Source organism: Thermobia domestica, chromosome 7 (genome assembly GCF_964235325.1).
Source record: "Thermobia domestica chromosome 7, izTheDome1.hap1.1, whole genome shotgun sequence".
NCBI lineage: Eukaryota > Metazoa > Arthropoda > Insecta > Zygentoma > Lepismatidae > Thermobia > Thermobia domestica.
The window spans coordinates 33,033,451-33,048,642 of record NC_137460.1 but is presented as its reverse complement, the minus strand read 5'-3'; the positions used below and the strand labels follow the sequence as shown (position 1 = coordinate 33,048,642).

General features: G+C 31.1%; 1 protein-coding gene across 1 annotated transcript in view; it reads right to left on the bottom strand.

Moving 5' to 3' along the window:
• Nucleotides 1–15,192, bottom strand: part of LOC145689142 (dynein axonemal heavy chain 5-like) — an 85,074-nt gene that overhangs the window by 50,369 nt on the left and 19,513 nt on the right. The window contains exon 3 of the mRNA XM_081763273.1: nucleotides 5,215–5,411. Within this exon, the coding sequence (XP_081619399.1) occupies nucleotides 5,215–5,411 (197 nt within the window). The remainder of the gene's footprint in view (nucleotides 1–5,214; nucleotides 5,412–15,192) is intronic.

Below are 15,192 nucleotides of genomic sequence, written 5' to 3'. Positions count from 1 at the left end.
TTGTCTATGACACAGAAAATTTTAGAAACAGTATATAAACTAAACAACGAAGATTGTCTATGATACAGAAGACTTTTAGAAACAGTATATAAACTAAACAACGAAGATTGTCTATGATACAGAAGACTTTTCGAAACAGTATATAAACTAAACAACGAAGACTGTCTATGATACAGAAGACTTTTAGAAATAGTATATAAACTAAACGACTAAGATTGTCTATGACACAGAAAAATTTTAGAAACAGTATATAAACTAAACAACGAAGATTGTCTATGAAACAGAAAACTTTCAGAAACAGTATATAAACTAAACAACAAAGATTGTCTATGATACAGAAGACTTAGAAACAGTATATAAACTAAACGACTAAGATTGTCTATGATACAAAAAACTTTTAGAAATAGTATATAAACTAAACAACGAAGATTGCCTATGAAACAGAAGACTTTTAGAAACAGTATATAAACTAAACAACGAAGATTGCCTATGACACAGAAGATTTTTAGAAACAGTATATAAACTAAAAGTCTAAGATTGTCTATGATACAGAAGACTTTCAGAAACAGTATATAAACTAAACGACTAAGATTGTCAATGATACAGGAGACTTTCAGAAACAGTATATAAACTAAACGACTAAGATTGTCAATGATACAGAAGACTTTTAGAAACAGTATATAAAGTAAACGACTAAGATTGCCAATGATACAGAAAACTTTTAGAAAGAGTATATAAACTAAACAACGAAGATTGTCTATGATACAGGAAACTTTTAGAAACAGTATATAAACTAAACGACTAAGATTGTCTATGATACAGAAGACATTCAGAAGCAGTATATAAACTAAACAACGAAGATTCTTTATGATACAAAAAACTTTTAGAAAGAGCATACAAAATAAAAGACAAAGATTGTCTATGATACAGAAAACTTTTAGAAAGTGTATATAAACTAAACAACGAAGATTGTCTATGATACAGAAGACTTTTAGAAAGAGTATACAAACTAAACGACTAAGATTGTGTATGATACGGAAAACTTTTAGAAAGAGTATATAAACTAAACAACGAAGATTGTCTATGATACAAAAGACTTTTAGAAACAGTTTATAATCTAAACGACTAACATTGTCAATAATACAGAAGACTTTTAGAAACAGTTTATATACTAAACGACTAAGATTGTCAATGGTACAGAAGACTTTTAGAAAGAGTATATAAAATAACAACGAAGATTGTCTATGATACAGAAGACTTTTAGAAAGAGTATACAAACTAAACGACTAAGATTGTCTATGATAGAGAATACTTTTAGAAACAGTATATAAACTAAACAACGAAGATTGTCTATGATACAGAAGACTTTTAGAAAGAGTATACAAACTAAACGACTAAGATTGTCTATGATACAGAAAAATTTTAGAAAGAGTATATAAACTAACGACTAAGATTGTTTATGATACAGAAGACTTTCAGAAACAGTATATAAACTAATCCACTAAGATTGTCAATGATACAGAATACTTTTAGAAACAGTTATAAACCAATCGACTAAGATTGTCAATGGTACAGAAGACTTTTAGAAACTGTTTATAAACTAAACGACTAACATTGTCAATGGTACAGAAGACTTTTAGAAACTGTTTATAAACTAAACGACTAAGATTGTCAATGGTACACAAGACTTTTAGAAAGAGTATATAAACTAAACAACGAAGATCGTTTATGATACAGAAAACTTTTAGAAAGAGTATATAAACTAACGACTAAGATTGTGATACAGAAGACTTTCAGAAACAGTATATAAAGTAAACGACTAAGATTGCCTATGATACAGAAAACTTTTAGAAACAGTTATAAACTAAACAACGAAGATTGTCTATGTTACAGAAGACTTTTAGAAACAGTATATAAACTAACAACGAAGATTGTCTATGATACAGAAAACTTTTAGAAAGAGTATATAAAGTAAACAACTTAGATTGTCTATGATACAGTAAACTTTTAGAAAGAGTATATAAACTAAACGACTACGATTGTCAATGATACAGAAGACTTTCAGTAACAGTATATAAGGTAAACGACTAAAATTGTCAATGATACAGGAGACTTTCAGAAACAGTATATAAACTAATCGACTAAGATTGTCAATGATACAGAAGACTTTCAGAAACAGTATATAGAGTAAACGACTAAGATTCTGAATGATACAGAAGACTTTTAGAAACAGTTTATAAACTAAAGGACTAAGATTATCAATGATACAGAAGACTTTTAGAAACAGTTTATAAACTAAACGACTAAGATTTCAATGGTACAGAAGACTTTTAGAAACAGTTTATAAACTAAAGGACTAAGATTATCAATGATACAGAAGACTTTTAGAAACAGTTTATAAACTAAACGACTAAGATTATCAATGATACAGAAGACTTTTAGAAACAGTTTATAAACTAAACGACTAAGATTGTCAATGATACAGAAGACTTTTAGAAAGAGTATATAAAGTAAACAACTAAGATTGTCAATGATACAGAAGATTTTTAGAAAGAGTATATAAAGTAAACGACTAAGATTATCAATGATACAGAAGATTTTTAGAAAGAGTATATAAACTAAACGACTAAAATTGTCTATGATACAGAAATTGTTTAGAAAAAGTAAATTAAACGACTAGGATTGTAAGTAATATCGACGATTTTCTTTAAAAAATGTAAATTATATGACTAAAATTGTCTATAATAAATGAAATAAAAAAACGACTAAGATTGTGTATGATACAGGAGGTTAAGAAAGTAAACTACACGACTATGATTGTGTATGATACAGAAAATTTAACTGGTCTTTGCCTCTAAAAGAGTTGGAGATTCCAAGAATTTTTGAACAATATAAAATCATATGACGACGTTATTTTTATACGAAGCTTAACGTTTAATAAGTAATCATAATGTTTTTCTATGTCTCATTAAACATTCTTTGTACGGTCGTCTTGTTAGTCTTGTAATATAAATAGTTAAGTAGTGCATATTTCAGTCCCGTTTTTTTCTTAATGGATGACGTTGCAAATTTCAGTATCAATTGGTATCTTCATAGATGGCATTGTGTACTTCAGTATCAGTTGGTACATTGATAGATGGCGTTGCATACTTCACTATCAGTTTTATCGAAATAGATGGCGTTGCATACTTCACTATGAGTTTTATCGTAATAGATGGCGTTGCATATTTCAGTACCAGTTCACATCTTAATAGATGGCGTTGCATACTTCAGTATCAGTTTTATCGTAATAGATGGCGTTGCATATTTCAGTACCAGTTCACATCTTAATAGATGGCGTTGCATACTTCAGTACCATTTTATTTTAATAGATGGCGTTGCATACTTTAGTATCAGTTTGTAACTTAATAGATGACATTGGATTTTTTAGTATCAGTTTTATATTAATAGATGGCGTTGCATACTTCAGAATTAGTTTGTATCTTAATAGATGGCGTTGCATACATCAGTATCAGTTTGTACCTTAATAGGAGGCTTTGGATTTTTTTAGTATCAGTTTTATCCTAATAGATGAAGTTGCATACTTCAGTATCAGTTTTTATCTTAATAGATGGCGTTGCATACTTCAGTACCAGTTTATTTTAAAAGATGGCGTTGCATACTTTAGTATCAGTTTGTACCTTAATAGATGACATTGGATTTTTTAGTATGTTTTATATTAATAGATGGCGTTGCATACTTCAGAATCAGTTTGTATCTTAATAGATGGCGTTGCATACATCAGTATCAGTTTGTACCTTAATAGGCGGCGTTGGATTTTTTAGTATCAGTTTTATCTTAATAGATGAAGTTGCATACTTTAGTATTAGATTTATCTTAATAGATGGTGTTGTGTACTTCAGTATCAGTTTTGTCCTAATACATGGCGTTGCATACGTCACTATCAGTTTATCAGTTTGTATTTTCAGTATTTTCAGTGTTGCCATCCATAGAAATTACAGTGTGACCAGAATTTGAATTACCCAAAAATGTAGGTTAAGACAGCGACTAGAAAAATGTACTCAACGGTAATTGATGACTTATCATGTTATCTTGGTTCCTTGTTAACTACTTCTTAAATAATATTTGTATTTATTTTTAATAACTTATTTACTTTGTAATAACTTATTTAAGTGATTACAAAATAAATACAAATATTATTTAAGAAGTAGTTTAACAAGGAGCCAAGATAACATGATAAGTCATCAATTACCGTTGAGTTCATTTTTGTAGTCGCTGTCTTAACCTACATTTTTGGGTAATTTAAATTCTGGTCACATTGTAATCTCTATGGATGGCGACACTGAAAATACTTCCAATTCATATTTTCTGTTGTAGAATAACATTATCTATTATTGTGGCAAGTTGCATTTCATTATCTCTTTTCACTTACGAAAAACGGGCAAAAGAAAATTTGTTAGCTTTTGAAAAATATTTAGTAGTCTGCCCCTTTAATAAGTGAGACGGTTATCGCACTTCATGTTTCTAAACGTTCACTTTGCAATGCAGACTTTAACTCCGGATCGGCGCTCAATTTAGGTTGTTTGGGAAGTCGGGCAGCCGTTCCCATGCTAATTCTTCAAATTTGTGTCTTGCTTGCGCACTGCTGAAGGGGGTTGGGCATTATAGTCAACAAGAACGGACCAGGTCGTTTATGTTGGATTACGTTTCCTTGAAAAAGAGTTCAGGTTCGACATAAGCGGCCTGGTTTCCTGTCAGCTAATGATGAAGAATTGAACCGGAATGTGAGGAGAGTGGTAAATAGCCAGATCCCTATTATTAATATTATTATTATTATTATTATTATTGTCATTAATAATAATAATAATAATAATATTTGAGAAATCGTTGCAACGATGAGACAATTGTCTGAATCTCAATGAGGATCATGTGGAGAAAAGAGGAAGAACCCACCTACACATGTATGTATAGTACATCTTAGGGTAACTTATATATTGAACGCCCATTTAATTTTGTTCATGTCAACAAGATCTATTGATTCTTATACGTATCATACCATTTCTGAACATTTTCATGTTATTATTATTATTGTTACAGAAAAGACAACATACACATACCAAACTATTCGATCTCTATCTTATTGTAATATCAACAGTTACATCGTTTATTTCCCTTATACTATATTAAAAAATCAATTGGTACATATATACATACCTGGTAACAAGAATATCAAACTGATCAATGGCATTCAAGGTACTCTCGAAGAAAGTTTTCCAGCGAGGATTAGTCCAAGTAATAGATCTTAAACCTGGCGTCAATAAAGCAGACAACCGTACTAACTGAGGCAAGAATAAGGGCCTGACTTCATGTTTCACTCGTCGAACAGTGGTTAAGTAACGATTTAGGAGTAACTGAAAATAAAGAACATGCGTAAGTCAAAGAATACACTTATTATTAATAATAATGAATGCATTAGAATCTCTTTCAGCAACAAGGCTATATCAGCCTTGGACCTACTGCTTAACGTGAAATCCGAACCACATGAGCTTCCGCCGGGAATCAAACAAGGGTTTCCCATGCCGAAGACGCGTATTCTTTAACCATATAGCCACTAGGAGATTCAATACTAATACTACTGTCACGGACGCTCATCGATATCATCGTTAAACTTTGTCCGTGATTGTACTTTTAGTTCAATATTCTTCAAAATACATTTAACAAACAGCGAAAGGAAATTATGGACATTTCAAAACTAAAGTGTGATGATGGAAGAGGAACAATATGTGCTATTCATGTATTAGAAAAAGGTAGAAACGTGTAATGAATTATTGAAAATATAATAGTATTAGAAAAATGTGTATTTATCATTTTAGTAAATTGGTCACGATTAACACTGGTCATGAAATCTTTCTGATTGTTGTTGTTCTGTTTGCATTTGATTCTTAACAGGTAACGTTTCATATGTACATATTATAAAAGAATGTCAGAAAAAACACTTCTTACACAATCTTCATTTGTTCTAGAAAAACATATCTTTATGTACCATCTGGTTTTCGAAGTTTTTCTACACCGTGGGAACATTCTCATGATAATTATGAAAGAAAACAAAGATGACAAGGTGGAATGGAAAAGTGTTTACAAATCTTTTTCAAGAGTGGGAACATTCGTATGAAGCGTGAGAAAGATAAGTAAAGATGAGACGTGAGAACGAAAATGAGTTTGCGGGGAACAGATTTCCAACTAAAAATTTAAAACAAAAATTCTGAAACTCAAATTTTGAAACTAAAAAATGCAAACCAAAAATTTGAAACTAAAATCTTGCAAACAAAAATTTCAAATTTCATTTTCAATACAAGATTGTGTAATACAAGTGACATTATTTTTATAGGTATGAAAGATGCGCGTACAACTTTTCTTTGATAGTATGAAAACCATCTTTTGAAGGTGCTCCCTTTTAAATTTCGTTACGGTACTCCTTAAATTTGAGAGTTAGCAAATAAAATTCGGCAAACGTTTCAAGACCCCAATGTAAATTTTCTGCTTATTTTCTTCTAAACGTAAACAATTGCCGAAAATTCAAATTGGAGGTTATTGAGATAATTGATCTTCTTAGATGAGACCCAACTACAACATATGGTTATATGGTTAAGTACATGGTTAATTCTAAGACTGAGGTATATTGATGCATTTTTCTTTAAAAATTGGGAAGAGCATATCCTTTATTTTTTTGAATCATGTTGAACAAAATTCGCTAAATGTTCTAGTAGTTTGAGTTCAGTGCTTTACATTCAATAAGATAAATTAAATACTCGATTTACATGAAATAGTATTTTGAGCTTTTGTCACAACTCCTCGTCTAAGATTATTGGTGGAATCCTGATTGGTTGATTTTTACCTCGAGCTTTAAATTATGGACATGAAATCTGATACGTAACCTTAAAATTTCACACTTTGAATCTTAGAATTAAAGTTATGACTCATAGTCTAAGGTCAGAATTTTAACACATGGCACCTGACAAATCAATTGTTATGCAATAACACTGAACTTCATTCACAATTCACTTTCTATTGCGGTGCAATCTGATTGGTTCATTCTTGGAAAAGTTATTCTTGATGCCCCTGATTGGCTCATCACTATTTTTCGTGCAATCTGATTAGTTGATCACTTTCAAATATTTGATGCATACATTTTTAAAACTTTTGTTTAACATTTTTCGATTATTGTTTAATTCTTTTTGAAATGTGTAATTAAAAACCTAGGTTTGAAAAGATTTAGTTTGAAAATTTTGGTTTAAAATTTTTAGTTTGAGCATTTCGGTTCAACGTTTTTCCCACTTATTGGTAATCGAATAGTTAAAAAAAAACTTGATAAAGTTTGACACTTAACCTTGAAACATGAAGTCATTCTTGATGTATTTTAGTTTGAAAACGTTTAGTTTATGTTATTCAAAATTTAGGTTTGAAATTTTTGTTTGCAAGATTTTAGTTTCAAATTTTTGTTTTGGAATTTTTTAGTTTGAAAACTTTGTTTCAAAATTTGCTTAGAAATTTTTTGTTCAAAAATTTCGTTTAGTTTAAAATTTCTAAGTTTGAAAATGTTTAGTTCGAAACTGTTTAAGTTTGTAAATTCTTCCACCCATTGAAAAAGAACCGTTTCGAAAGGAACCGGAACTGTTTAGAATAGAGTGATTTGTCAACACTGTTTCATCATGGTGCAATAGTACATAACAGAACATGATCGTACAACGTCATCAGAATTGCATCACATCCGCTTATAACATAAACACATATAATTCGAGATATTATTCATTATAGCGTCATCCTGACTACTTGTCTAGGATCTAAACACACGTGTTGTGATGAAATCATATACCAAGATTACCGATTTACAACAGAATTTACCATATAGAATCTTATCCAGTCAAATGATTTCTATAAAATTTGGATTAACAATCGTAGTGAAGCTTGAAAAATGATAAGAATATTATTTACCCAGCAAGACATTATCCCATGGAGGCCACAAAAGAAGAAAAACTAATACGCATCTTCAACATTGGATCTGTATCTTTGTTACAACGTATTCGTGGGTTGGAGGGTTATTGTTCTCGAATAACTATTGCGTTTTCTACTTCGAACTTTCATGCTCATAGATAATTGAAAGAACTTTTCTTGCGTATCACCGATTGTAATAATTATGTTTCTTGTCAGCATTTACCATACAATGAGTTAAGGAATAGCATAGCAATATACCTCAAGCCATGATTTGTTCCTATATTTTCCTGATTTAACTGTATTCCTTCGTGTGCATTATAATAATCTGCAACATAATTTTCCTTGTTTCTTTTGCTTTTACATCAAGCAGAAAAACCTAAAGTCTCTTGTTTTATATTCAGGAAAGAATTCACGTAGTCATGGAGGAGACTATTACAATTACAATCCTTTGAAACAAATAGATCGAATTCCCATATTTCTTAAACAGCCAGTATCTTGTACTGGACTTGTGAACTTCTAGGTTACAAAACGTTCCAGTGATAACCCGATCCTTATCACAATGCAAGTAATTATTGACATTCTACTATTCGATAAATTTATGGCAGAGACTGACAAGTAATCTTCGTCCCGCAAGGTAAGGCAAGATGGTGTATTTTACTAGTCTATGGATATTTTCTACTTGTGTAAAATGAGACCCTAATAGATTTTCGGTTTACCTACGAGCATCGGCTTATATACCATCACATTTGAGTAAAGACTCGTGACATCCAGATTTAGTATACTTTCATCATTTGTACACTGAGTGAAGCATTAAAGAATTCTGTATGAACAGCATGAAAATCTGTAAGTGCAAGGTAATCTACAATGTGTTTACACTAAGTCTTGATAAAGTGCTGTATATGCTTATGTCATTTTCTTAAGGTATCTATCTTTTTATCGTAAACTTCTCATAGTAATCGTGTAAAAAGTCTAATTTATTTTTTCAAATCATTGTGTCATTCTGCAGATTATACTACACACCACTGAAAGCAAGTTCTTCGTGTCAGGTGGTTAATGGAAACACAGTATGCCTACATAATTTTGTACTTATCATTATTCTAAGAATAAAGAAATGTACAATTTCTGTAAGACTCATATCAAATTTACATGCATGTTCAACTTTGTTTTTGTTCTTAAAGTCAAACTCATAATTTTTATCTCTGCATACATGCCATCTTACATCTTGAATAATAATCATTACATTTAAAACATATCGTCTGGAAACAGATGTAATTCAGATAATAAACTTGTTCTTCGTATGCATAAGCATATTGTCTTGTTAAACACAAAAATATATAAATACTTTTTGTTTCATTGTTAATACAATTATTCTGTGCATAACAAAAATATTTATCACATTTATGTAAAAAATTAACATGTACTCATTTCCTATATATACACAATATATTTTCTGCGCATAGTTATGGTTATAAATAGGGTTCATGCGCGTACTTGTACCACAAATAAACTGGCTAATTCGCTTTTAAGATGTACAGTCAAACGTTCGGTTTTTCATCAGATGGAAAACGAAAATTAGATCAAGACATACGTTATGTTATACATCTGAGAACATCTTCTAGTGACAAGAAGAATGTGAAATTCAAACTAATCTTTCGTTAAGACACAGTGGAAGTGTAAACTCTAAGTATATTGCGCCACGTGAAAAGCATTTTCAACGTGAAAATCAAAAGAAAACTGTTGTTTTACATCCATGTGATCCTGATATACTCGAAGAAGCTATGCATTCAACATTATATATCCTACACCAGATATAATACGTGAATCTGTGTATAGACGAAATTTCAGGTATGTAAGTGAAATACCATTTGAAGTAGAAGGTGAAAATACATTTTCTAAAGTATTGTGAATAGAGAACTTCTTACATCCAACGAAATGAACCGTGAATGTACTGTTAATCAAATAAGTGAACTTTGTGTGAAACAATTATTACAGGATTATAAACCTGATGAACCATTACTTTGTGAAGGATGTGCTATACGTTCTGAAACAGAAAGTGTGCACAAATGTGTAAGTGAAAATTATGAAGTGTTAAATACCATTGTGTGGAATTTCTTAATTCAGAAAACAACTCGTGAACAAATATTAAAACAATATTTAAAAACACATACAAAATATATAGATGTAAATATAATTCTATATGTTATAAACAATTTTAATTTCACATTTCAGAACATAATTAATGACTCATATTTTCGATTTAAGAGAAGTGTATCTGGAAAACGATAAGTATGTGTTCCACAAATCATCAAAGTGAACATCAATGTCTTTCCCTTAATATGTATACTCAATGACAATATCAGTGTACTTCTTTTTGTGATACGAACAATCTGTGTTACTTTGTAATGCAAAATGAAGACATGAATATACATTTTTGTGAAGTGCATGTTTTCTAAATCGAAGTAATGTTCATGAACATGAACGTATCAACACGTTGTATGCCATATTGTTTTACAATACTTGGCATAACATGGTTAGTGTACAAACGTTTGATGTGTTACGTCGATTTAATCATAAAATTATTTTTACAGAAAGATTTACAATTTAATTTGAAGTCTTTGTTGTTTTTAAATTGAAACTGTTTATTTATTTCATCGTTTGCATGGTAAACTCATTCTTAAAATGGCAGTGTTAAATTATTGGTATACAAACTCATTCAGTTCTAAAAGAATACGAACAGAAATAATCAGATTATGTAAATAATAATAGAACATCAAAAGTGTTGAAGGTGCACATAATAAAAGATCCTGTGTTAATCATGTACAGCGGGGGACACTTCTAAATGGTACACCTTAGCCGTAAATCTCCATATGGCTGTACCATTTAGAAGTGTCCCCCGCTGTACAATGCTTATAAAATGCTGAGAAGAAAATTATTGACGAAAACGTTGCATTCAAGTTAACAGACATAACGGATAATGTTCCTAATGAAGGAAAACTTGTGTTGTTGAAATTAGAGAAACTTTTACCTTCAGCTTAAAATTGCAGAGATGTACTTGTACAAAATAACTTCGTAAACATTGATTGCTTTAAAACATTTTAAGAAAAGTTAACATGCAGAAAAAAATTCCAAAAGTGAAATGTTAAAACTTAGTATGTATTCTTTTTTATTTTTATAAAAGCATGATTATACTTGCAAGTGTATATAATATTCAAATTTGTAAATAAAAATTTTCTTACTCCCAATTAGTTGCTTTTTATTATTATTTCCTTACATGCTGAAATATTATACCAATATATTATTTAAAGTAATAAATAATTTTAAAGAATATTGAGATTTCTTATGACCACATAGAAATCATTGGATTTTTATTTTATTTCATTTCAACTTCACGAATTGCGAATAATTGCATTTTTAATTTTACAATTTGCATTGCAGGAGTTTAACACTTTTAAAAGATTGTATGAAGAATTTCATTTTTTTGCAATTTGGATTTTTAATTTTACATTTTGCATTTTGTGTTTTACAAACACGTATTTTTCACTAAATTTATTCGAGTTTAATTTAACTTAAGCGATCATACAAATAATTGCATTTTACATTAAAAGTTTAATTTATTTAAAGGAACGTGTGAAGAATTGCAATTTTATTATAACTTTAACATTTTACAATGAAACACTTTAACTTAGTGAAATCAAAGTATGAACAATTGCATTTTTATTTTTACTTTAACGTAGGTCAAGGAACATTAGAAGAATTAAAATTTTATTTTACAATAGTAATATTATTCCAATTATTTACAATGTATACGATATTTTCAATTATTTTTAACGTTTTATTTTCATTTATGCACAATTGCACAAATTTTATTGGATCACTTCTTATGGAAGCTGAAGTGAAACTTTGATGCGAAGTTCTAAAAAGTCATTGTGATTATATTAAATGCTCGTTCATTAAAATGTAGAAAGCGATAGTTTTGAAGCTACTAAAAGTATGGTCAATATTCAAAGCAACTTAGTTCTGATCTGAATGTGAATATTAATAGTGACAGAACTTTTAGTTTTATTAACACTCATGCCTCATGATGAATATACGTGTAATGATACACACACACATCAAAATTCATACATAACTTTATATGTTATTTACCTTGTTTCATTTTTAGTATTTCCTTTCTTTAAACAAATACTTTAGTCAATTTAAAATTATTTTTAATGAAATAAAATTATTTTACATATAACAGATTTACTTACTGATATATATGACCACAAAGTTATGGTCATGTATGTGTGAGTTTCTAAGGTAACGTGTACTAACATGTATTTCTTCAAACGATAAAATTTTACTTTCTTCTTCTAGTCAACTTCAAGAGATATTGTTCATAAGAAATTATGTTAACATAATACATCATACACTAAAATAGATAGATGATGAGACTATGATTATTTTTAACAAAAATAACCATTAGGTATTTTTATGCTTATGAATGGGAATCTTGTTTAAATGAGAACGCTTCACTCGCATTTTTATATTACAAGATGTTAAGTGAAACAATAAGCATTCATTACAAATGCATAAGTTTTATTACACGAAAGATTTCATTTTTGTTTTAAACGACTTGAAACAATTAACGCAACACAAAAGTTTAGAATTTTTGAAAACATCTTGATTAAACTATTAAAATTTTATTTTAAAAATCAATTTAATGTTTCCACAAGAAATACGTTTTATGCAACAAAAACTAATCTTAAGTTATTAAACTTTCATTTCAGAGAAAACTTCTCTGTCCCCATATTCCTAGCTTTCCTTACGCTTTATATTTTTTTAAAATTTCTTACGTTTCTAAGTGAATGCTTTTGTAAGCTGGAACCCAAGTTTAATAACAAATCTTCACTCTGATAGCCTATATTTTATTTGGTTTGAGATTTAACAGTGGTGTAAACACATTATTCCAGGGCATTCTTCTTCGAACTGATCATACGGGTAACGTAATTTACTTTCTTTTTGCCGCAAAATTAATATTTTAGTTCTGGTTTCAATCTTTGACCATTCATTTCATTAATCATGATAGGAAAATTTTTCATAACCTTTGTTGTAAAATTCATATACCTTTTGTTTCTCACGCTTGAGACTATTCCCACGAAGAAGAACATTCTTTTCATGAGAATGTTCCGAGGATCAGCTCCAACTTCTTTCCTTTGTTCACTGCGAATGCTACATTTCATTTAGTTTGAGATTTGATAGTGATGTGAACAGACAGTTTACGTTGCACTTTCTTTCCTGACGCTGTTTATACATGAAGTATTATTATATTAATTATCTTAAAATTTAAACTAGTGTACAACATTGTTGTTGTTGTCTTACCACTTTCATGAGAATCTTCCCATGGTCATTCTTTCATTAGATTGTTCCCCTAAGTATTTTCGCCACCATCCAATATCACTCAAGAGTAATGATCTCAGTGATTTCAAGGTTAAAGTCAAGTCTCATCTTCAACAGTTATTTTCCTTTACGTTTCATAATGTTTTGTTTCTCAAGCTTCCATGACAACATTCCTACAGACGTAAGAATGTTCCCACGGGAAATTTAAATGTTCCCACGGCCGTGAGAAAATTTCCACGAATTTTCCCACGGTCGTGAGACGTGATATATTGTTCCTGTAGATTGCATGAGGGGTGTTGCTTAAAACTATGTGACCAAGAAGGGGGACATGGTTAAAGGTGTTATTATCCAATCAACCTAGAGAGGCGGAGCTAATGAATATATTGTGATCTTCCAATCAACCGGGGGAGGATGGGGCTATTGCAAGTGCTGTTACTATCAGCCAATCAGAAACAAGGAATTTAATAAGAAATGTGACATGTGACCTCTATCAACCAATCAATTTAGGGGTGGAGCTAAAAAGCAAGGGAGAGGGGAAGAAAGGTTAAGGGGCGGGGCTAAAAAAATGGCGTGAAATTTTTTGCTGACTCGACTAGCTATACCTTCGCTTATCTACTCTAGGAAACTGATGCAGTTTGAAATTCCTGTGTGATGATCTGGATAGATGTCTGCCTATTACACTTTACGACCCTCTTCAACTGTCGGCGGTCTCTGTCAGTCAACAGACGAGGTCGGCCTGTATGCTTTTGTGCTGTACGTGTCCCTTCACGTTTCCACTTCACTATCACATCAGACACAGTTGACCTAGGGATGTTTAGGAGTGTGGAAATCTCGCATACAGACTTCTGACACAAGTGACTCCCAATCACCTGACCACGTTCGAAGTCCGTGAGTTCCGCGGAGCGCCCCATTTTCTTTCTTACGATGTCTAATGACTACTAAGGTCGCTGATAATGAGTACCTGGCTGAACGTGGCAGCACAATGCACCTAATATGAAGAACGTATGTTTTGGGGGTGTCCGGATACTTTTGATCACATAGTGTACGTCATATATTGTGACAGAGTACATACACGCGCACCAGCAGCTATGCTTTAACCTAGAGGACTCATACAAAGAAGCACAGAACAGATATTCCAGTCAAATTCTCCATCAAGCGTCTCTACGATAAGTTTCAGGAGACAGGTAATGTAGCGATCGAAAGGCTGTTAACAGAAGACCCATTGATCGAAGTGCAAACTACATATGAGCGGCTCGGGTGAACATAATGATATGTAATATTTTCTAATTTGAAGTGAACTGAAAAAAAAAGTTGACCATTCTCATGCCATTCAATGTAATATCACATACCAAACAAGCTTTCTCTGTTTTCTACAGCTACATTTAAGGAATAAAACTATCTACATACTCTTCTGTGGTTTGATCACAACCCATTTCACTTAATAACTCCATTTTCCCGGAAGTAGCGCTTATCGTTACGTTTCCCCGAGTCTCTCATATATTGTGAATTCAAAGAAAATTCAGAGCGACGACTTTTGAGCCAGTCCGGGCTCTCCATTGGGAATGCACATACGACCTTCTGCAAATGTTTGAAATTGTATCCCTATAAAGTTAGAGTGGTCCAGTAACTGCTGCCTGAAGACATGAATGTCCGAAAAGACCATTGTCGTTGGTTCATGAAATGAATCGGTCATTGCAGAAAGGACACATGTTCGATACTAATAATACAGAACATGTGCCCTTTCTGCAATGACCGATTCAAATCTGTAACGCCAGAAGAGAAGGGATTTCAATATCGTTACTGGAATAGTTCTATCCGGAT